The following is a 25,826-nucleotide window of genomic DNA, read 5'->3' on the forward strand; positions in this document are numbered from 1 at the left end:
TATTAGTTTCTGTCATTCCCCAGCCTCAGTGTCCCTAAGTAGAGAGTTACTTAATCATCAAATTGTCCTCTGGAGAGAGGGTATAATGGAACAATTCCTTACCTTGTTTAGAAGGATCCATGAACCCCTAGCACATCAATCTTGAATTAACCATCAAGACAGTGAGCTAGTTACAAATCTTCCTAAAAGGTCAATGTGAATATTCCTCACCTCTTCTCTCAGGCTCTCCAATATCACACAGTCGAACAAACTAGGAACTTCAAGTTCAGTGCTCTTTTTAAATTGCTCTTTCACCTTCCTCTCACTGAAAACCCAGTTCTAGTTCTCCCTTGTGAGGGACAGGACTTCATGATGATATTTCTTCCCTCACTCCACGGAGCATGTTGCTATTCGAAATATTAAAGCACAAAAGGGAATCAATCTGCTCACATTCTATTCCAAGGTTCTAAAGATGGCAGGTGGTGTATTATGTATATATGTCCTCTCAGAGTGCTGAGCACTTTGAAGCTGTTTCCTAGAAAGGGAGAAGGCAATATCTAAGAGGAGTGTGCTAATGGTTTCTGATGAACTTTGACTCTGCTGTTGTATCAGTAAAGGTTAGCAGTACTGGCTTGGTAAGCTGAAAGTTGGGGCATTTCATTGATCTCTCCATGTGCCTCCACTGCTAGGCATTTCTGGAATATTCAGTGCTTAATGACAAGACTGTGTTATTTTCAAAGTAAATGTTGAAAATAGAAACCATATTTAGGTTAAAACACCTTTCTTTAAACTGTCGAAAAGCCTTCATAAATCAGTTGTTGAGTTTTTAAAAAGAAAAATCATACCACTTAAAATGTAATTCTTTTTTTTTTTTTGAGACGGAGTCTCACTCTGTCGCCCAAACTGGAGTGCAGTGGCCGGATCTCAGCTCACTGCAGACTCCGCCTCCCGGGTTCACGCCATTCTCCTGCCTCAGCCTCCCGAGTAGCTGGGACTACAGGCGCCCACCACCTTGTCTGGCTAGTTTTTTGTATTTTTTAGTAGAGACGGGGTTTCACCGTGTTAGCCAGGATGGTCTCGATCTCCTGACCTCGTGATCCACCCGTCTCGGCCTCCCAAAGTGCTGGGATTACAGGCTTGAGCCACCGCGCCCGGCCTAAAATGTATTTCTAATTAATGCACTGTAACGTTAACTTTTTTGGGAGTACAGCTCTGTGAATATTAACTCGTGTATCCAGTCAAGTAACCACTGTGACAAACGGGATACAAAACTGTTCTGTTTCCCCAAACAACTCTCATGTGCCCTCCTTTTGGGGTCATACTCTCTCCCATTATCCCTAACCCCTTGATCTGTTCTCGGTCACTCCAGTTCTGTCTTTTTGAGAGTGTTATTTAAATGAAATCATACAATAGGCATCCTATTAATGTTGGTTTATTTAATTCAGCACAATGCCTTTGAGATTCATCCAAGTTATTATATCAACATATATAATGCTCACTGCTTAGTATTGCTGAGTATTATACTATTTCTTTGGATGCCACAGAATTTGTTGATCCATTCACTGTAGAATGACAATTGAATTGTTTCCAGCTTTAGGCAATTAATAATAGGGCTTCTACAGACATGCAGGTATAGCTTTTTGTATGAAAGTAAGTTTTCATTTCCCTTGGACAAGTATCTAAGAGTGAGATTACTGGGTGGTATGGCAAGTTTATGTTTAACTTTGTTAAGAAACTGTTAAGCTGTTTTCCAGAGAGGGTGTATGGACATTTCATATTCCACCAGTATGAGAGTTCCAATTGCTTTGCATCCTGTTCATCACTTGGTATTTTCAGGATTTATTTTTTAATTTTAGTCATTCGGAAAGGTGTATTGTAGTATCTCCCTGTGGTTTTAATTTGCATTTCCCTGATGGCTAATGACTTTGAATGACTCTTCATGTGTTTATTTGACTTTTACATATCCGTTTTGGTAAAGTGTTTCTTTATGACTTCAACATTTTAAAATTGAGTTGTTTCTTGTATGACTCCTCCAACTTTAGTCTTCTTTTTCAAAACTTTTCTCAATGTCTTAGGGCTTTCTATTTTCATATAAATATCAGAATCAGTTTCTCTGTAACTAGAAAAAAATCTTTCTGGGATTTTGATTGGAATTACTAAATCTGTAGGCCATCTTGGAGAAAATTGACTTCTCTATGTTGAGTTTCTCAGTTCATGAATATGGTATGTCTCTTCTGTTATTTTCTAGTACCATTTTAACAAATTACCAACAACTTAGTTGCTTAAAAAACACCCATCTATTGTTGCACAGTTTTTGTGGGTCAGAAGGCCAAGAACAATGTGGCTTTGCTGGTTCTCTGCTTAGGGTTTCATAAGGCTAAAATGATGGTGTCAGCAATATTGTGTTCCTTTCTGGTGACTCTGGAGATGAATATATTTCTATTCCTTTAATAGTTACTGGACTATTCAAGTCATCTGTTTCATCTTAGCTGGGCTATAGTAGTTTGTAGTTTTTGAGATATTAGTCCATTTTATCTAAGTTGTGGAATGTATGAACCTAGCGTTTGTAATATAGCCGTATGACTGTTTTAATGTCCCCGTGATCACTAGTCATGTCCCGTCATTGATTTCTACTTTTAGTGATAGTACCTTTTTTCCTTACTTAATGTATCACCTGGCTTGAGGTTTATGTTTTATTGTTCTTTTCAAATAACTAACTTCTGGTTTCTTTATTTTTCTATATGTATATATTTCCTCTTTTAAAATTATTTGAATTCTACTCTATAAAATTGGCTTTATTATGCTTGTTTCATTTATTCTTCTTTCTCTAGTTTCTTCAAGTGGAAGATTAGATTATGAGCTTACCATCTTTCTTCTTTTCTAAGATAAGCCTTTAATGCTACAACTTACCCTCTAATCACTACATTAGCTGCATCCCACACACTGAGTATGTTTTATTTTTATTTTTGTCAAGTTAGAAGTATTTTCTAATTTCCCTTACAACTTTCTTTTTGACCCATATATACTTTTTTTTAACACATATATTTTAATTGTGAAATGTTTGGAGATTTTCCTATTATCTTTCTGTTATTGATTTCTAGTTTAATTCTATGGGGAGAGAACATACCTTGAATTCTTTTAAGTTTGTTAAAATTTGATTTATGATACATGATATGGTGTATCTTGGTGAATGTCCTATTGAAAAGAATGCATTATTTTTTACTTTTAGAATCCTCAAACAGTTGTTCCATGTAATATGCTCATGTTTTATAACTGCATTCATTGGGAAAGACAGGATGAAGAATATTTACTTCATTTTACCCCAAATCAGAGCCTTTCATGTCACTTTGCCAAAACTTTCACTTACTGATAAATATTGTATTTGAAATGATCTGCACAAGGATCCTATTTTCAAAAAAAAATCCCAATAAACTCTACAAAAGATTATGAAAATAACTCTTATGTCTTAATAAATGCTATCCCTTTTCTGTAGAATGGAATAATTAATAGCTTTTCCTGTTTTCTTCAAAGGCTTGTTTATTATATCTTAGGTAAGCACAGAATGCAAGACCTACTCAGACTTTTTGCAATAACTTAGAGAAAATAAAAGGAAAGATCTGAATGGGAGTAGGGCAGGATCGGGACTCAAGGAAGTGATTTGACTACAGGGTTGATCTTTCATGGGGATGGCCTTCTGGGGTGTTTTCCTTGGTGTGAATGTCCAAGTTTTCAAAACGGCGAATGTTCATAGTTTTCAGTGGGCAGGTCATAGAAAAGGGTGTCAGTCAACCATGGCAGGAATGAAGCAGGTTTAGGAGTTTCATGGTTACAGGAGGTTTATCTAGTTGACTGCAAGCCTTTACAGGGACACAAGGTAGGCTCCTGGAAGAAGGTGCCGACGAGCACCAGGTTGAAGGCCTGAGTGGGTGTTTTCTGAGTATAGAGCTAGATATGGGATCAGGAAACTGAGGGACAAATCCAGTCGTGTGACCTGGTGAAATGCTGCTGTGCGGAAGGCAGGCAGAACAAATGGTGTTTCAGGGCAAATCCCACCTTTGGGGCAGCAAACCTAGTTTCAGCCTGTCACCGCTGGCTAGATGAGAGAATCTAGTGGTCAGATTGGGGTGATAAGGGGATGCTAATGATGACCAGGTCTAGAGAATGCAGACAATACAAAGTTTCACATGCAGAAATAGATGTTAAGGTGCTGAGTACATGTTAAGACACATCTTTAACATTGTTGTCGATTACAGAGAACTAAGTACATTTTAAATCTTCTTGCTAAATGATATAGGCCTTAAAGTTGACATACTGGGAAAAATGGGATTAAATATGAGAGATGTACCAACACGTAAGGGAGGGAGTATGAAGACTATCATGCAGCAAATAAAATGGATAATGCAGGAAAGGCATTTCCATTGTGGGTTAGAATCATCTGAAGCAACAGCAGGGTCTGTTAGGCCCCATCGCAATAATCTAAAGCTAAGCTCTAATTTAGACACCGAGAAACTATGTTTATTACCCATGTCCCTTTGCTTTCTGACGGTTTCTCCATCTCTGACCCAGCACCCTCTCACTCTAAGACGCAAGAACCAAAAGTGTATTACTCTTTACAATACAATTCTAAGGCTGAATACTAGACAGTGCTAAATGGCCCAGCATTCTCTGAGAGGTTTCAGATCAGCCAAGTGCCTCCCAATAACACTGATACCTTCAATCTGTCAAAACCAGCCTTCTCAGTCACATCTCCTTTTCAGTCTGCTTTATGCTAATTCATCACAGGGCAGGACTGGCCCTGAATGTGTGCTTGCAGACAGGTGATCTGTAGATTAGCTTTGCCTTGGTGACCTGACTCTTTGCTGCCTTCAGCATAATCCAGTTACTCTTGGGAATATCAATTAAGGCCCTCAATCACACTAATTAGAATGTCTTCTAAATGTTGCCTTAGGAATTCAGCAGCTTATAAACAGGCAAACTGGGAGAATCTAGAGGTACGTGGGGGTTTTTAAATAGCCAACAGCAATTTGGGAGGGCGTATTGCTTTAGCATAGCTGAGAAGTGGGGCTGAAATTACGGTTCCCTGAATGCAATGAAATCTCTCGTTGCTCTTTGCTGGCAAGTTTAATGCAGAATTATTAATTACATTTATTAATGACTTGGATGAGGATATAGGTTGCATGCTGATCAAGTTTGTAGAAGTCACAAAGCTAGGAAGATAGCAATTATTGTGATAACAGATTCGGGAGCCAAAATGATTTCAAGACAGAATTTAGCAGCAATCTATCCAGTACGTGCCTGGCAGTGTTCTATAAAGTACAATTTGATGGTCATATTGCTCCTCTACTCAGAAAACTTCAGTGACTCCCTATGTGCTGTTTAAGTTAAATCCCAAGCCCTTAGCCTGTTATTTAAGGCTCTGCCATATTGTGATCCTACCACTGTCTGCTTTCCAACAAAATCTTCTGTAGTTCTTTTTCTAATACCTTGTGCTTGAGCGAAACTCAGTTCTTTTTATACTATTTTCTATATGTGTTCTATGCCTTCACTACCTTTGAGCATTATTCTCCACTAAAAGTTTCTTTTTCTCACATGTTCCTTCTGCCTCAAGTCTAAGTATCCAAACCAGTTCAAATGTCACCTCTTGTGTTTCGTCTTCTTTTATTGTCTTGGCTGGAGTGACCTCTTTCCTTTGCTAATCTTCAATAACACTTATCTGTTCCTCTCTATTTTATCACTTTTACTTCGTATTGCAGGATTTTTTTTTTTTTTTTTTTGTACATTTTAAGTTTCTGTTAGACCCTGCCTATGAGAGAATTTCTGTCTGGCAAGTCTTTTTATCTCGTGAGGGTCTCGGGATGTGTGTTCTATACATAGTTGATGATACTAAAGTGGCTTGCTTGGGGTTCATCTTTATTTTGGAAAAGTGCCTTTAGAGAAGATCCTACATTTTTCTCACCAGAGGCTTTGTAGCTATATCATAACAACTTGGAAACTCAAAGGATAAATCCTTGAGGGGATGGATATTCGATTTTCCATGATGTGCTTATTTCACCTTGCTTACCTGTATCAAAACATATCTGGTCCATATATATATATATGTGTGTGTATGTATATGTGTATATATATATGTATATATGTACACATACACGTGCACAGGCACACACACACACACACAAACACACATACATATACCTACTATGTAACCACACACACAAAAAACTAAAAAATTTGGAAAAGAAGGAGAAAATGCTCAATACATGTTTTAATGAATAAATGAAAGACTGATGGAGAGAAAAAGATTTCCCCAAGGTCATAATACAAGAGTTGGAAGGAGGAGGTGCTGGGAAGAAAACATCATTTAATGTATCAGATGAAACAATAGCTTGTGATATGACGAGCTCTCCTGTGATTTGTGTACAACCAGGCTAAAAAAGGAAGCATGCACCAGAGATTTTTGGAGAAGTGTGGTCCATAGAGGTGATGGGAGTTGGAAGCTTGCATCGTCCTTTAGGGTGGCCACACCTCTTGGGTTCCTTGTGTAGTTTATACCTTTTGTTATAGTTTAATGCTCTTAAAATTGGCCCATTTTAAATGATGTTATGTGGTCATCTTATTTGTCAAATACCTCTTTGATCTGTTCAAGCTGCTGCGTACTTGTGGTTGTGAAACTTGTGGCATAGGCTATTTGTGATAATAATCTTTGTAGTTAGTCTGATGTGGATATAAATCCCATCTTTGTCACTTACTAGCAGTATGATCTGGACAAGTTACTAAGACCTCTGCAAGCATTCTTATATGGCTGTTACCTTCGACACAAAAAGCAGAGTTCTTGAGCGTGGAATTTCTGCATCATCTTCAGGTTTCAGTATTTGTAACTCACAGAGGTTTTACCAGTGACCAGATATGTCTTGGGTAGTAGGAAAAGAAATACTTCACCGAGCTGTCAAATCTTCAGGTCTTTGGCATTAAATATCACACAACCAAATGTAAGGGTGTGGTTCACGCTAGTTGGCTGTTTCAGCTGCTTATCAATAGGAAGGCTAAAGATCATAGAAAGTAGACTCCTCCCCCATCATTTCTGTCTTCCAGTGAGAAGAGGGGAAACATGAACAGCAGAGAATTAGATTTATATATTTTCCTTAATATAAATTCAGAGTGTGGTAGATTGCAGACAAAGTCTGAATCCAGGATTTCTAGACTTTCTATGTGTCTACGTGTCACTAAAAGGGAAAAGTGCCTGGATTGTAAAGTATTCCAACTAGAAAGGGAATGCAAAGAGGGGTAAGACGGTTGAATTTATCTGCTAGAAATGTGAGTCCTGGTCAAAAATTCCAGATGAATATTTTTTAAGTAGGCAGTTATAGTTCAGTGAAAAAGAGAGAGTTGTGGAACCAGACAGCTGGAGTTTGATCATAGCTCTACCACTTTCTAGCAAAAGGATCATGTTTGTGTTATTTAAACTTGTCTCTAGCCAAAGGATCTTGGTTATGTTATTTAAACTTGTCTGTTAAATTTCTTTATCTGCATACAATATGGGAATTAAAAAACAAACAACAAAAAGCAAAAACAAAATAAAACCTGTCTTATTGGTTGGTTCTGACAATGAAATTTGTTAATATTGTAAATTCTTAGAATAGTCCCTAGTCTATAATCAGCATGCATGCATGCTAGTTATTATTATTTAAGCACTTGAAAGTAATAAGTGATTTCCCTTATCTTTGTATTTATGTTTACAGGATGACATTTCTGTGGTGTATAGTGAGTCTCTACTTTTATGGAATCCTGCAAAGTGATGCCTCAGGTAAGTGAATGGCTTTTGACAATGTATTAAAATGTAAGTAATGCATAGGGTAATGAGTCCACTCTTCCTGAGAATGAATTTAAATAAACATAATGATATTCATATCCATTGTCTTCTACAGTAGCAAATAATCATAAAGCAGAAGAATAATAGAATTTCAGTGATGGAAAGAACCATTGCTGTCTCTAGTCTTCATGGGATAGAGTACACGGGGGGGCAGTGGGCCACTGTGTTTAAACACAGGAATTTTTCATTACCTTCACACTCAGCCAACTAGAATATTGTTTTGTTTTTTTTCCCTTACCTCAGGTCCTATTGGGGAAAATGGAAGTGATAATAGCACAATCTGTTTTCAAATTTGAGCCAGAGGTGGAGAAGGTATCAGTGGTAATAATCCATTGAGATGTTAAATAAAATAATGAGTTTTAGTTATATTGTTTTTATATAGGAAGAAAAAAAAGTGATCTGTCTTTAGACTCATTCTTTCCCTGAATGTTGCTTCATAAGAGGAACCAGCTAAGACCTTTGTAGAGTTTGAAAACCAAACTCAGTCATCATGGGCCTGGATCACATGAAATTAGAGATGGAAGAAACTTGCTATTTGAAATCCATCTTTTCAGATCTCCTCTTCTTCCCAGAATTATGCCCAAATCACTCTCTACCTCTGATTATTAATATTTAAATTTCAGCCTATGTTTTGGGACTAGTCAAATTCTTAGCAAGTTTTTAGTACATAAAACTGAAATTTGTCTCTTTCCAAATATTTACTTGGTTCAACTGCAGGACTGAAACAAAAAAATGAAAGAAAGAAAGAAACAAAACAATCCAAAACCTACTGCAGTAGTTCTCTAATTGCAATGAAGGGAGCCTGGAGGTCCTCATTTTATAACGCTTTTCATGTAAAATTCCCCTGAACACCATAAACCATACTTTCCATATCATTGCTTTAATTCCTTTTCTTTGTGAGAGCGCTTCCGAAATGTTAAGTTAGCTACCGCATAACCAGACCTCAGTGTTCTGCAATATATGCCTTCAACTGTTTTTCATATGACATGGATTTAAGGCCTCCTACTATCCTGATCATCTTTTCTGGGTGCGTTTCAGTTTTTCCATGCCACATAAAACATTGTATTAGAAACCAAAAATAGCACTAAAGGAGTGGTATAAGTAGGACAGAGTGCAGCTCAGTGCTGAAACTAGAGGTAACTTCTAACCTTGTTGGCCCTTTGGGGCTTCACAGAGGAATGGCTGGAGATAACCAGGGCTGTTACTCAGCGGGGATATACTAGGAGACAGCTCCCTGGCTGTTTAGTCCAGCATCCGTCCTTCTTGGTTAGGTGTCCCATTTGATAGGTGAGTTTCTTGATGTCCTGATTTTCAAATATGTTAAATATAATTCTTGATTTTAGTTTGTTCTTATTTGATTTAGTCTGTGTTTGAATGCTATCTACTCACAGAAGCTTCCTTGCCTATCTTAACTAAAAATCCCCACCAGTCACTCTCTCTCCCTCTATCCTGTTTTAGTTTTCCTCATAACACTCACATTCCCTGATATTATATTAACCTCCTTTCTTTTCTCTCCTCCTCCTCCCTCTTCCTCTCATTTCCTCCTCCTTTTCCTTCCTCTTTTTCTCCCTCAGCTCCCTGTCCTTCCTCCTTTTCTACTTCCCTTCTTTCCTTTCTCCCCATCTCTTTTCCTTCCTCCTTCCCTCCCTCTGTCTTGGATTTTAAGCTGCCTGAGGGCAGGAACTTGTTCAGGAACTTTGTTTGTTATCCAAACACTCAGAATAATCATTGACACATGGACACATAGCACATGCTCAATACATAGGTGTCAAATGGTTGAATACATGTCCCTATACATCCCTTCCCCTGCCCCCAAACTATCCAGTTTTATAATGGAGCCTGTTTGGGTTCATGCCAGTAATTCACCATGTAGTTTTATGTCCTCCCTCACCTTGAAGGAAGAGGGAGAGGTGACTTTGTTACCATTGCTGAAGGAGGTTCCGGAAGCTAGTGAGTGCTGGTGCCTTCCCAGCAGTCCTGGCCATACTTTTCTGAATGACCTTTACTGTAATCCACCCAAGGAGTCCCCAGCCCCCACCTCAAGTGCTGTTGGTAAGAGAGCTTTCTACCCAGGAACTGTGACTCATAATTCTGCTAGGGGAAGCTAACTTCTTGAATAAGATAAGTTCTCATACCAGCCACATTACGTCACCATGGGAGCAGGAAACATGTTGTAATCCCCTCAGCCCATCTGGCACATACTCATTTGCCTTCCTTATGAAGAGGTGTATTGTGTCTGACAGTGATGCCACTTCCTAGTTGGAGGGAGAGGAACAAAAAGGACATGTTGTTGACAAAAACGAAAAGAGCAACTGGCTCTGGGCTAGTGGGGGAAGAAAGAAATCATTACGCCTCTTGAGGGATCAACCAACCTCTCTGCACATGAAAGTATTGCCTTTTACAAGGCATCTGTGGATGCTGACAGATCTGTTGGTCTTTCATGAGGCTCTCCCTGTGCTCAGGTTCCCATCTCAATGGAAACACTGGTTGATGTGAGAAACAAAGCAGAAATGTTCTGAAAACCCTAAAGCAATCTACGTGCATATCATATTAGTAAGACATTTATTTTGTTTTAAGTCCTTCCATGTGGGCCTTTTAAGAGAATCCTCAAATATAAAAAAGAAACCTTAACAGCATAAGAACTTAGCACCATGCAATGTGTTTTCACGTGCAGTGAACTGACCTTAAAGTCAGATGATTCTGACTTCCAATCATGATTTTTCTGGTAGCAGTGCTGTGATCTCCTTATCCCCTCAGGAATGGGGAAGCAACATTTTCATCTTAGGTGATGATAAAAGCAAATGATTTTTTAAGAAAGCTTTATTTCCCTTTAAGGAATTAAAGCTTAGATAATTATAATAGCGATTCTATAATTATAATGTGCTAGTTTTATTAATAATAATAAAGCTTCCTTTGCTTAAAAAAGCAGTTTGCATTGTACATATTCAATGTCATTCTCACACCCAAACCATGGGGTAGTCAGAGCTGTTGTAACTACCTTTGTTGAATAAGACAAGTTAGGATCAAATTACTTGGAAGTCACACAGCTATACTTAGCATGCTTGTGACTTCAACGAGTTTCTGGATTCCTGACATCCATATTATTTTTACTAAATATGCTCCAGTTGGGGTCTATTAGAATATAAATGACTTAGAAAAAAGATTAAGATCTAAGGGATCACAGGTAATCATTTTGCAAACTGTTGAAGAACTGCTCTGTTGTAGGTTTCCATGCTTTGTAGGTAAGGCATATCCTTACACCCTTATCCTGCCCCCTCACACCACCGAAACATTTTCTTCAGGAGGAAAATGATTGTAATCCAAAATTCAAACTCAATATTCCTTTTTTTGCTTATTATAGTATTAAATATTTTCACTAATAAACTCAAAGAAGTTCTGTTTGTAAGACTTCGAAATGGAAACTTCAGCTCAATACATGTCTCTTGCTGTGCCTCATTGGCAGTGTGTCAGGAAGCTGAATTGTTAAAAGCTGTCTTTGGAGTAGAAATAAATTTTGGAACCTGTGATCCCAAGTTGAGGAGATAATAAAAATAGCACCATATAGAATATAGTGAATTTTTAAAATATTACCATATCAAAATTATTTTCTGCACAAATCACATGAAAAAGAGAGTGCACTGCCACCCCAAAATGTAGGCACACACACAGATCTTTGAAAAAGATTTTATTTCAAAGTCAACAGTTGACTGTGTGCCAGGTGCAGGGCTAGATTTCACATATGTTACCATTAACTTCACAGGAACCGTGGTGTAGGGGTAGGAGCTAGAGACTCTTCTACATGTTTGATAGTTTGAGGAATGAAGAGCCAGGGAGGTAGCTCAAGTATTCATGATGGCATGCCTGATAGAGCTAGGCTGCCTTGACTCCAGAAACAGTGCTCTTTTTTTTTTTTTCCATACTATATTGCCTTTCTTTAGGACTGTGCTCTGCTACTAGAAGTAAGATCCTCTGATTCCTTTTCCATTATATTTTTACAAAATTTGTAGAGAATGGAAATCATCTATCCAATTATTGGGAGTGAGTTACACAATGCAAAATACATAAATAGTAAAAAGGACTAATTGAGAGATTTAAGATTTAAGTTCTGTTTTACTCTGTGACTTGTTTGATGACAGTAAAGAGGTCATTTCATCACTTTTTATCACTGCATCCTTATTTATAAACCAAGCCAACCAACCAAGCAATTAACAAACAATAGCAGCTGATCCCAATCAATTCCAGTTTCTTGCTTTTTATGAAGGAACATTATGCATCATGGACACACACGGTATACTCCTCCTATTAGCTACTTGAATTCTTTCTAATAACAGTGTTAACAGTGATTTCTCTTCATTCAAAAGATCATGTGTTTGACATTTTATATCATCGAATCCAGGGTTAGAAAGAAGAGTTTCTTATTTTAAAAGTACTACAGTAAAGTTTGAGAGAAGGAAGAGAAAATAATTACCAAATAGAATTCTGTGAGAGCAGAGGAAGTTACCAATCCTGTCAGGAGATATTGGGGAAGACTTAATCATTTCTCCTGCCTAGGAAGAAATGCATCTCTTATTTGGGAATGAAATAGTTCAGGGCAACTCAGAAGACAGTGTGAAGGCATTTAGAAGTCAATCTGGAAAGGTAGATTGGGAACAAATTATGCAGGATGGGAATTACTTTAGGTAAAGAAAATGTCCACATTTAATGTATTTTGATTATAGTTAGCTAGGTTTCTTTTCCTTTATTTTAAAATTCTGTCTTATTTTGCAAAGACGTACAATATTATTAATTCTATGTGATGGTTCTTTCAACTTGTGGTAAGAATTCAGTTTGCTGTCAGCCCCACTGGCCTCATTTTATTTGAATATCCTTGCTGTAAAAACTCCATACTCAGATATACTTGTGACATTGCTTCCTGTCCCAGTTGCCCATGGCTAGTCATCCTGAACACTCTTCATTTCTATGTAATTTAGTCCAAACATTTGGAAAATGTATGAAGAATACTGTTTCATTTTATTCTTGGTCCTAAAGGTCATTGGAATTACAGCATTTCACCCTGTTGTAGTTTAAATGATGCCTCTCAGAGGCAGATCTCTTCACTTTTTTTTTAGCTGTGTTTATAGTCTGGAACACACTTACGTTTTCGTTTCTTATATTTCCCAAGGGTGGATTTACTGTAGCCTGATTGAAAAGAGATTTAAGCACCACATAATTGGCCTGATACTGACTTTGCAAATACACAGCTTCTTGTATCACAGTGATCATTCTAAGTTTAGAAAAATGGCCTGGTTCTTCTTTGTATGGCTGTGTTAGTTAAGGGAAACTAGTATTTTTGCAGGTGCTCCTGCATATCATTGTAGGTAAAAATGTTTGTTTTACAGGAATTTATTCTACCCTTTTGAATTACCTTTGTTTTTGCTTTCCTTTCCCTCGCTTCCCCAACCCTGAATATTCATTTCTACCATATTTTTAGGGACCAGGTTGCCACCTTAGTAGTGACTCACTGCCAAGACCAGTTTCTACTCATTTTCTTTGACCATTTAAAAATGTTCTTTTCTGTTTAACTGATTAACTTTTTAGAAAATAAAATATATACCCACCCAGGATAACAACACAATGATTGCTCTAGTTTTAAATCCACTGAGTGCTGCCATCTCTCATTTATTTTTGAGGAAAAGTGAGAAAATGGATACATTTAACAAATAATTTGGGAACTTCAGTCACCTTCAAGTACCTGCTATCCAAACATATAAAAGCTGATGTACAAAATTGCCTGGCTTTGCCTTTCTGTGTTTTAGAGACAGTAAGAACAATGAAAATGCAAGACAACTAAGACGATGAGAGAAAATAAATAAAATCATCACTTCCTCAACAACCTAGACCATATTCTGTTGTTTTTTTATGACATTCGTTTCTTCTTCTACCATAGGAACCAAAATGCTTGGGATAGCTGTACAGTACTGGGAAATAAATATCACTTTTCTACAGTGTTTGTAGGGTCTGAAATAGTAGTTTAAGGCTCTTATCCATCAGCCTTTTTTTTTTTTTTTTTTTTTTTTGCTTCTGAGATACTTTCATATTTATTTATTTATTTATTTTTTGAGATGGAGTTTTGCTTTTCTTGCCAGGCAGGAGTGCAATGGTGCGATCTCGGCTCACCTCAACCTCCACCTCCTGGATTCAAGCGATTCTTCTGCCTCAGCCTCCTGAGTAGCTGGGATTACAGCCATGTGCCATGATGCCTGACTAATTTTGTATTTTTTTGTAGAGATGGGCTTTCTCCATGTTGGTCAGGCTGGTCTCGAACTTCTGACATCAGGTGATCTGCCCTCCTCAGCCTCCCCAAGTGCTGGGATTACAGGCTACTTTTGCATTTTTTAAAGTGCTCTTTCAGGTCTATAGGAGTGTTCATTTTGATATGTACATCAAGATACTGATGTTTGCATTTCCCCCTTCACTTACATAAGAAAATGTTACGGTCCCTTTGAGATTTGAACTTGCCAGCCAGTGCTAGCAAGACTGACCAATTGAGTCTATTTGCTAATTATGTTTCCTCAGTGGAACCTTCTCCAGGACTTACTGTATAAGTGTAGATACTCAAGAGGAAAGAAAAAGAAAACAAGCACATCTATCATGATTTTTTATATGTGTGATTTTTTCCTATTAAATATTGCTTTTTATTGATTTATTATGCTGGGTTTTATTTTTTCCTAATTACTTACACTTACATAAGAAGTATAACCATGGGCCAGGCACTTTGGCTCATGCGTATAATCCCAGTACTTTAGGAGACTGAGGTGAGGAGATTGCTTGAGGCCAGGAGTTTGAGACCAGCTTGCACAAAATAATAAGACCCTGACTACACACACAAAAAAATTAAGAAAAATAGTTGAGTATGGTGATACACACCTGTAGTCCCAGCTACTCAGGAGGCTGAGGTGGGAGGGTCACTTGAGACTGGCCAGTAAAGGCTAAAATGAGCTGTGATCACACCACTGCACTCCAGCCTGGGCGACAGAACAAGACCCTGTCTCTTTCTCAAAAAAAAGTACAACTCTAGTTGAAGTATAGATCTTTATTATTATTACTAGATGAGAGATTAAACTGTATTTGTCATATGTAAAATGATATTTTGAAGTATCTATACATTGTGGAATGACTAAATCTAGCTAATTAACATATGTATTACCTAACATAGTTACCATTTTTGGAGTGAGAACACTTTAGATTCACTCTGTTATCACTTTAGGGCAAGCTTGTCCAACCCGTGGCCCATGGGCCACATGAAGCCCAAAACAGCTTTGAATATGGCCCAACACAAATTTTGAAACTTTCTTAAAACAGTGTAGACATTTTGTGATTTTCTTTTTTAGATCATCAGTTATTGTTAGTGTTAGCTTATTTTATGTGGGCCCAAGACAATTCTTCTTTTTCCAAAGTGGCACAGGAGAGCCAAAATATTGGACACACCTGCTTTAAGGCAAACAGATATACAAATTATTGTTCCCAAGTGGATGCCAACCATTATTAATTATTATTTACTGTAGTTTTGTTTGCCCTTTTTTTCAAGGGGGAGAAGTCGTTCATTGTTTGCCACAGACTTATCTGATGACCAGATGCAAAAACCTACTTGCATTAAATTGATGCACCTGAGTTAACCTGAATGCCCTATTCTTCTCTAGATCCTTTGGGACTTCAGAGTGTCCCAAAATTGCTTAATGGACTGATATTTGATTTTTAGAGAGAAAACATTAATTTTACTGTTATATTTTCAATGTTTTTTGAATTTTTAAATTTCACTGGTCATCTAGAGGAAACTGAATTTCTTATATGATAGATATTTTGACATTCACGGCTTGAGTCTGCATGTCTTTTCATCATTTTCTGCTGTCCACTCAAGGTAAAGGAAAATAAGAAAAAAGAGAAGAAGGATAGAAAAGAGGAATAATGAGGCAGAGAGGAAGACAGAGAAGACCCTTTTAAAAAAAGAGGGATAGTAGGAAAAGAGAGAGAGAGACATAAAATGCAAAGAGAAAATAGAGATAGAGAAAGTATTCCTAGATGGATTTCCTGGATTTGATGCAAACTCAGCTATATACTTTTCAGATTACCAAAGAAACTAAACCATTTTAATACCACATTTAAATACTACCCCCCTTTTTTCTGAGCTTTGCATTGAATGGTTTCCTTTTTGAACAGTTAATTTTTTTCTAGGTTTTTTGTTTGTTTTACAGTCTTACTGTTTCCCTCCTTTCTAGTATATTAAAATGGTGAGAGAAAATAGAAACCTTAAATATTCCAGAAGTTTCCTTGCATCTAGTACCCCTACAACCATGAGAGTGGTCAGCATTTCCAGGGATAATGCTTTGTTAATCAGGATACTTTTATTCTGAAAAAAAGTGTACAACAGAGATGGTGGAGACTTAAAGCTTTGCATGCTCTTCAGGATAATGAAGGAAGAAGAGATGGCGGGCCAAAGTGTAAGACTCTGGACCCCCTTTTGCAAGTTTGTTAGTTCTAAGGCAGAAACAATCTGCTGCTGTTTGCAACTGACACTGAGCTGTGAAATGTTTTTGCTAGTAGCAGTGTATTTCTTGAGGCACAGTAGAAACCCAACGAATCTATATTCAGGTCTAAGAGGAGGGTGTAGCTTTACTTGGAGGTTGATTGAAATCATGGAAATTGTGAATGGAGTAATTAGGAATCGGAAGTGTTGGAGGATTTTCTCCCTCCCACTGCGTGCGGTATTCTTAGTGAAATGCTAAGAGGAATTTCAGGAAGAAAGTGAGGACATATGTATACATAAAGTGTAATAAAAGAAAAAATCCCCCCCCCCAAAAAAAAAAAAAAGGAAGTGAGGATGGTGTCTTTTTTCCTGGTCACTTTATTAAGGCAAACTTTTAGCTCTCTCACCTTTATTACTCTAAATATCCTGTTCTTAAAAGGGTTCTTCCTCTCATTTATAATGCAGTAATAATTGATGACTACAATAATAGCCATGAAGCATTTTACAGTATGGGGTTTTTAATCACTAAAAGAAGACCATATTAGGCTAAACATGGCTTTAAATCTATCTTATTTTAATTCTCTGTAAAATGGCAATTACTACATAGTGGTGGGTAGGTATGTAATAGAAAGGAAGGTAGGTGAGGAAAGTAACATTCTTTGAATCAAGGATTATATTCATATAATATTATATTCATTTCTGAAAAGCCTCATAATTCAGAAATGTGTATTTTCTTCTATCATTATAAGTGCGGGACTCCAAATTCAAAAAATTGAATTAACTTACCTCATATCACTATAGAAGTGAGTGGTAAAATTTATATTGCTGTTTGACTTTAAGATGCAGTGTCATTTAAAATATCGCATGCTTTAATTGATGATATGGAACACACATATTTGAAAAGAAACATTTAACCAGTTACCAAAACAGCATCTAATATGTGATTTTTTTCATGTTGCAAATAGAATTTCAAGATGATTTGCTCCAGTCTTCCTGAAACATATACATTACATTTTAATTGTGTATATTTAGATAATACACATCTTTCCAAGTTTATAAAAATTTTCTCAAAGGAAAGCAGTTCTCTACAGGAATAAGATTGCAGATGGATGAAGGAAAGGTGGCTCGGTACAGATGCAGTGAGTTTCAGTGCAGTGGGAAGCTGTTAACTTTAGTATTCTGCAAGGTTGCTTTGGCATTATTCATATGGCTTCCCCTGTGGCTAACTCAGAGATACTAACTCTAACTCCCTAGCTTTTGTTCCTTTTCCAATGACTCACTGCAGGCTCTATTCCTCCCCTTAGGTGTTAAGGGACTCAGTCAAGGATGTTTACATGTGGCTCAGAGATTTTTTTTTTTGGGGTACCCAGCAGTGTAGAGTTCTAGAAAAGTCTTTTCAGTTTACAAATGCCAGTTCTTTTCTGCTAGTCTTTGGCAGTGATTGGATGTGAACTGTGAAATTTGATTGTGGTTTCACTCCAAGTTCTATTTTATTTCTGGTGGAGCTGGAATGTTTTATCTTTCTCGGAAATGATCACTTTTTTGTGTGTATGGCAACAAAACAGCTAGAATAACTGTCACTTGGGCTCAGCAACTACACAAAAATATGGGCTGGGGGCATTTTAACCAATCCATATTCATACACAGGTAAGCTATTTCATTTACTGCAAACTCTCCAGAATTGAAATTCCAGCAGATTTAATACACAAATCCTCTTCAGTCCTAGGGAAATGAGTTTTTGTTTTTTTTCAAACAGGCTGATTATTCATTTCAAAACATGGAATATTTTTTGTCGTAAAAGGATGATAAGTATTGCCCTCCTTTTTTAAATATGTACCTTTGTGATTTAATAGAAACAGGTCAAAGATCTGTATCACCTCCACATTTAGGGAGGTTGGTCCTTCATGATTAGATGTGAAACCCAGTTCAGCTTATGTCTCCTGGATGCCTGTTATGTGCAGCCCCTTGTACATAGGGTAGGTAAAGATGAAGACATTGTATATGTATTCATTCATTCGTCTATAGTGTGTGAGTATGTGCTAGACACTGTGCTTGCCTGTACTGGTAACCAAAACAAAAATTATCTTTGCCCTCATGGAATTCACAGTCTTAGGGATGGCTTCAAGTATTTTCTTACTTGAAGAACATAAGTAAGTAAACACATTTTTATAAGAAGTTCTCTATAGTTATAAACAAGGCATTATATTGATGGAAAGTAATGGGATATTCCTTTCCTTACCCCATAGTGAAGGAAGATCTATTAAAGAATATGCTATTTAATTGAGAACTGAGGAATGAGAAAGAGCCACCTTCAAAGGCAGTAGCATGAGATGTAGGCCCTGGGTTGCGGGAGCTTTGAGAACTATGGGGAAAGGAACATGGGGTGAAGAGGAAGAGGTAGGCAGGGTGCAGCACATACTAAGGGTGTTGGTACACTAACTGCAATAAAAAGCCATTGAAAGGATTTGGGCAGGGCCTTTACATTATCCAGCTAAGGTATTAAATGATCATGCGAGCTGCTATGTAGGAATAAGATTGGAAAAGATTTCTGTTTTTCCCAGTATGGCGGACAAGGTCCTCTCAACACCCCTTTTGCTGTAAAGCAGCTAGAAATGCTGCATTTAAAAATAAATGTCATTTAAAATGAATTGCTGAGTTGGTAAGAAATCCTTAGAGGCCAAAATTGAAGTGAAAACAGGAATCCAGAAAAGAAAAGAAGCCAGCTCTGCAGCTGGCGGCTGCCCAGGGTAACATCCAGAGTCAGAGGAAGAAGATCTATTTAAATGCTAGGACATTTGGATAATTTTTAGAAAAAAAATAGTTAAATTCCTACCTTGTACTTCACCTCAAAACAAATCGCAGTTAAATTAAATATTTAAATTTTTTTAAATTATACTTTAAGTTCTAGGGTACATGTGCACAACGTGCAGGTGTGTTACATATGTATACATGTGCCATGTTGGTGTGCTGCACCTATTAACTCGTCATTTACATTAGGCATATCTCCTAATGCTATCCCTCCCCCCTCCCCCCTCCCCGCAATAGGACCTGGTGTGTGATGTTCTCCTTCCTGTAAAAAATAAATTAAACCCTAGAAAAAAATATATGCAAACATTTATTATAATGTTGGGATGGAGACATTTGTAGATATGTCGTCAAAGGTAGGCGTCAGCAAAGAAAGTTTGACATAATTGACTACATAAAGATTTTAAAAATTAGTATAGCACAAAATATTGTAAGTTAAAGAACAAATGAAAAATTGGGAAAACATAAGTATATGGCAAAGGGTTCATGTCATCAGAATACAAGGAGCTATTATACACACACACACACACACACACATTTTAATGGAAAATTAGCAAAGATTTGAAACTAGCAGTTCAGGCAGTCAAAAACGGATCAACACAAATTGATCAGTCTAAAAAGGAGCTCAAGTTCATGAGTGAGAAAATAGATTCAAATTAAACCAACATGAGATGCCATTTTTTTTTTCACTCATCAGTCTGGCAGAGATTAAAGAACAATCCAGCCTAGCATTGGTCAGGATACGGTGATCTAATGACCAGGTATGCTGGTCTCTCACACACAGTGGCTGAGAGCTCACCTGGAATAGGCTTTGGGGAAGGGACCTTGGCTATTTGTTTCAAAGATACTACCCAAATACCTCCCTTTAATCTTGTAATGAACCATACACCCTATATTCTAAGAAAATAATCAGAGAAATGCATCAAGACATACTCAAAAACTGTGTTTTTCATAGGATTGTTAAAATAAGTAACTTTGGAAACAACATAAATATTCATGATAAAGGACCGTAAATCAATATATATGTTTCAATACAATGGAATATGATGGACTCATTTATGATAGCTGTTTCTGTTTAAAAGCACATATCATATAGCAGAACTAGTGTGAAACCTTTAGCAACTGTGGCAGTTGTTTGCTGGAGCTAGGTGGTATGGGCTTGTAAGAACCAATTATTAAATTTTTAGGAAACTTTTGAGCCATTTGTCAAATTAGTCATTTGAAATTGGCTTTGGTAAGAGTATTTACCCCATGGAAATTGGTAAACTGATGCTAGAAATTAGCTTCCTCATCATCACTCCCTGGCTGTTTACCAGCACGCCAATCTAGTCATGCGTGTGTAAGCAGATGGAAAATCTTTTTGGCACACCTTGTTTTTTTTGTTTTGTTTTGTTTGTTTGTTTGTTGACAGGCTCTTGCATTGTCACCTAAGCTAGAGTGCTCACTGTAGCCTCAAATTCCTGTGCTCAAGAGATTCTCTTGCCTCAACCTTCCAAGTAGCAGTAACTACAGGGGCATGTCACCAGGCTCAGCTAATTTTTTAGTTTTTTTTTGGTGCAGATGGGATCTCGCTATGTTGTCCTGGTTGGTCTTGAACTCCTGGCCTCAGGAGATCCTCCTGAGTGATCCTCTTGCTTTGGTCTACCAAAGTACTGGGATTACAGGTGTGAGCCACCATGTCCAGCCTCCACTCAACTTTTAACAGTGATTATCTTTGAAAAGTGGAATTATGTTTGGGTTTATTTCTGCCCCTTTTAAAATAACTTTATTTTCTGTTACTACATTAATTCATTTAGGATTATGGCCTCCAACTGCATCAATGTTGCTGCAAAGAGAGCTAAACATTGGGCACACATGGGCATAAACATGCAAACAGTAGACTCTGCAGAGAACTACCAGAGGGAGGTGGGAGGAAGACACAGGTTGAAAAACTACCTATCGGGTGTCTATACCCCAAACTTCAGCATTATGCAAAATTCCTATGTTACTAACCTGTGTATGTACCCCTGTATCTAAAATGGAAGTTGAAATGAAAAATAATTCAAAAATAAAATTACTTATTGTCTGACAGTATTTCAATCTCATTAAATTTATGATTGGAAGTAAAGGGTAACTTAATTTTTAGAAGTAAGAAGGTATATAGATCTGAACTGTTGTATTCCTCGGGATGGCAAGCAAGAGGCAATTGTGACAGGTATGATAGTTTAAGCCTTGGCTCTTTCTTTCTATCTGTAAATTGGTATGTTAATAACTTCTCTAGCACAGAGATAATTTTAATATTAATGAAATGACCTCGGTAGACTACTAAATTAGAAGCTTTGTGAGGGAAAATAGATACTACCATAGATTTTCCTGCATTATAACCATGGCTCATGTTTGTGTATTTGTTAGTATGTCATGTCAAGAAATTAAGCATTAGCTACCCAAATACTTGGAATTTGAAATTAGCGACTCCCCACTTTCCTCCATCACTCTACTAATATTGGATACTATATTAGTCTGTTCCCAAGTTGCCAATAAAGACATACCAGAGACTGGGTAATTTATAAAGAAAAAGAGGTTTAATGGACTTACAGTTCCACGTGGCTGAGGAGGCCTCAAAATCATGGAGGAAGATAGAAGAGGAGGAGCACAGGCATGTCCTACGTGGCAGCAGGCCAGAGAGGGTGTGCAGGGGGAACTGCCCTTTATAAAACCATCAGATCTCGTGAGACTTACTCAGTATCATGACAACAGCAGGGGAAAAACCCACTCCTGTGATTCAGTTAACTCCCACTAGGTCCCTCCCATGATATGTGGGGAATATGGGAGCTACAATTCAAGATGATATTTGGGTGGGGACACAGCCAAACCATATTAGATACTTAGCCCAAAACCTATCTATACACCCTGATTCTTACCAACTTTATCTACTCATTAAACATTTCTCTTTACAGGCAGCTTTCTGTTTTGTTTGTTTTTGGTTTTGTTTTTAAGAGCTCAGCACTACAGAGTATACTAAGCTAGTTGTCAACATTTCAATATCTGTAGGCATGGTTATGCATGTGTTAAACAAGTGAGTACTTCTTCCTTCAACCATCAGTGTTTCTTCATTTCTCTATGCAATAAACATATGTTGTATTGGGCTTACACTGTGTGTCAGATACAGTTCACATTACCATTACATTCAGTAACCATTACAGGGATGAATGATATCGTACAGTATTTACAGTATTAAAATGCTTATATTATTTGATCTTAGAATAGCATTGTAAAATATATTATTATTCTCACTTCACAAATAAGGAAATAGAGGCCTGGAGAGATTAGGTGGTTTAGATGTAGTTTTGCATATAGGAAGCAGAAGAACCAGGACTCAAGGTTTTGTCCTCTGTTCCCAAGTCCATTATTCTTTTTCCTGGCAGATCCAAGGGATCCCTACCTTTTTATTACCAAGGACATTTTTATATTTTATATTTTTTCTAAAGATTCCTTGTATTGCAGGCAATAAGACGAGACACATTAGTCATGCAGCCATCACGACAATGTAATTTTAGAACATTTCATCACCCCAAAAGGAAGCCCTGAGGATTAGCAGCCAATCCACAACCCGTTCTCCCCACCCCAGGCCCTACGCAACCAGTAGTCTACTTCCTGTCTCTATAGGTTTGCCTATTCTGGATATTTCATATAAGTGGATGATATTACATGTGGCATTTTGTGGTTGATTTCGTTTTCACTTAATGCAATGCTTTCAAGGTATAGCTATGATATAGTATGTATCACTACATCATTTTTTAGTGATGAATAATATTCATCATTGAATCATAATTGATGAATATTATTCATCCCTGATGCACATGTGTGTGGTTTCCAAATTTTGACTATCATGAATAATGCTGCTATGGACATATGTGTACAAGTTTTTGTGTGTATGTATGTTTCCATTTTTCTTGGGTATATAGCTGTAAGTTGAATTACTGGGTCATGGTAACTCTGTGCTTAACATTTTGAAGAACTGCCAATTATGTTCCAAAGTAACTGTGCCATTGTAAATGTCTTTTTGAAGTATTTTGAGGTATATACCTATTTGAGGTATTTGCACTCTCATATTCAACTGAGAACATCTCCTGTGAATATCTCATGTTCAGCTGATTTCAGCTCTTGTGGATCTCATTTTCAACTCATGCTCAACTGATTTCAACTTCAGTGAATATCTATCTAGAAGTGGGACTGCTGGATGAAATGCTACTCTCATTTTTAATTATTTGGCAAAACTTCCATAGTGTTTTTCCAGAATGGATAAAGAGAATGCATTATATCATACAATGAATATCAGTCAGCCCTAAGAAAGGAGGAAATCCTGCCATATGCATGGACCTGGAGGACATTATGCTAAGTTAAATAAACCAGGCACAGAAGGACAAACACTACATGATGCTGTTTATATGAGGAGTCTAAAATAGTCAAACTTATAGAAGCAGGGAGTAGAATGGTGGTTGCCAGAGGCTGAGAAGGGGGAAAAATGGAGAGGTATTAATCAAAGGGTGCAAAGTATCAGTTATGCAAGGTAAGTCCTAGAAATCTACTGTACAGCTTAGTGCCTATGGTTAACGATTCTGTATTGTATACTTAAAAATTTGCTAAGAAATTAAATCTTATATAGAGTGTTCTTATCACTAAAATAATAAATAAATGAATATATAAACAGGGCAGGAGGAAACTTTTAGAGATTATGTGTATGTTTATGGCATAGATTGTGATGATGGTTTCTTGGCCATGTGTGTATCTCCCAACTCATCACTTTGTGCACATCAAATATATACAGCTTCTTGTATGTCAATCATACCTCAATAAAGTGGTTTTTAAAAAAGAAGTAGCAGAAGAGGTCATTGTGAATTCAGAGGTCTTCAGAGGACTCAGCCCTTTAATCTCTGATTCAGTAAAGGGGCATCCGAGTGTTTCCTTTTTTGTTAGTGTAACAAATATAAATCTCAGTGCTATGGGAGCTCAGAAAATGTTCTGGATCAGAACATGCCCTGGGTAATTCACAATGTATAATGCAGAGAAGAAAAACCTGGACTCAAGTCAAATCCTGGCTTCCGTATGACTCTGTGTCCTTATCTGTAAAATGAAGCTGATAATATCAGCCCTGTGTGCCCCACAGAGCTGTTTTGGAGATCCAGTGAGAGAATGAATCTGAAGTTTTCTGTAACCAGTAAAAGCAAATAAGGAAGCAGAAGCTCAGTCAAATGAGCCCAGAAACCACACACTTGGCAGGTACGTAAGCACCAGTTGGTGCTCTGTATTATGAAATTAGGATTGAGACTTTTTACATTCGAAGCTGGGTGCTTGCCTACAAGAATCCGTATTTCCAAATGTGAGCAAACCCTTGCCCAGCAGAGTTTTCACAAAATCCAGATGTTTAGTTATATGTCCATTGTTTAAGAATTCAAAAGCAGGTAGCATATTTTTCAAAACCAGTTGCTTGACAACGAGTTTATGGTCCTATGATTCTCTGCCACCTTCCCTGGTTTCGATGACTCCAAATCAGTTGAAACTTGTATTATTTTTCTATTGTATTTTTCAACATATTTGCCAAAGAATATGGGAAAAGAAACTTTATTCATTCAACAGCCATTGTTTGAGGTATTTCCAAGAGCCAGGTATTTGATTGGCATTAGGATATGATAAAGAACAAGTAGTCCCTGTTCCTTTCTTCACGCTCCTTTGTGTCTCATGTGTTCCATATCTGTTTCAGGGTCTGTGCTCTTCACCATGACTCGTGAATGGCACCAATACTGTGTTTTAAAAATGAAAAGCAAAGTGGAGGTCAAAGTTCTAAAAAAAATTAAAATGAGGAATAACATAAAGAGGATAAAAGATGTTGAGGCTGCAGTTCAGTTCTGTTGCTAATTTATGGGTGATTTGGGCAAGCTACTTCTAACCTCTCAGAATCTGTTTCCACGTCTGTTAATTTGCTTAGTTCTTGACTCTAACAAGCTAGCATTCCATAGTTTGAGATTCAAGAGCCTCTGAACCAAGTCACCTTTCTATTTCTTTACATTTTTGATCAGTCTATCTTTGCTCATTTTCCATGTGGCTCTTATCTGCCCCTCTCCATCTTAAGTATCATCCTAGTCCACATCATCTCATTCGTGAACTTTTCTTTTTTCATTTGAGACAGAGTTTCGCTCTTTTGGCCCAGGCTGAAGTGCGGTGGCGCGATCTTGGCTCACTGCACCCCCCGCCTCCCTGGTTCAAGCAATTCTCCTGCCTCAGCCTCCTGAGTAGTTGGGATTACACGTGCATGCCACCACCCAGGGTAATTTTGTATTTTTAGTAAAGATGGGGTTTCACCATGTTGGTCAGGCTGGTCTCAAACTCCTGACCTCAGGTGATCCACCCGCCTCGGCCTCCCAAAATGCTGGATTTACAGGCTGAGCCACCCGGCCCAGCACATTCTTAAATTTTTCTGCAGTTGCTTCATAATTAGCTGTTTCTCCTTTACTTTTACTCTCTACAGTCCATTCTTCACACAGCAACCAGTGTTACCTATTTCAAATGGTAAATTAAATCAGGTGTCTCCTCTGTGGAAAACCCTGGAAAATGTCCCATTATTCTTAGAATTAAATTTAAGTTCCTTACAGCAGCCTATATGCTCTTATATGTTCAAGTTCCTACCTGTTGCTT

The 25,826-nt window shown here is 37.5% G+C and overlaps 1 protein-coding gene across 1 annotated transcript in view; it reads left to right on the forward strand.

Annotated features, from left to right (window-relative positions):
* IL1RAP (interleukin 1 receptor accessory protein) overlaps window positions 1-25,826 on the forward strand; it is a 189,662-nt gene that overhangs the window by 83,707 nt on the left and 80,129 nt on the right. Inside the window, 1 exon segment of the mRNA XM_017873440.1 lies at window positions 7,716-7,780. Coding sequence (XP_017728929.1) covers window positions 7,717-7,780 — 64 coding nt within the window. The 5' untranslated portion in view covers window position 7,716.

The sequence above is a fragment of the Rhinopithecus bieti genome, unplaced genomic scaffold (assembly GCF_001698545.2).
Source record: "Rhinopithecus bieti isolate Rb0 unplaced genomic scaffold, ASM169854v2 scaffold_5626, whole genome shotgun sequence".
Lineage (NCBI taxonomy): Eukaryota > Metazoa > Chordata > Mammalia > Primates > Cercopithecidae > Rhinopithecus > Rhinopithecus bieti.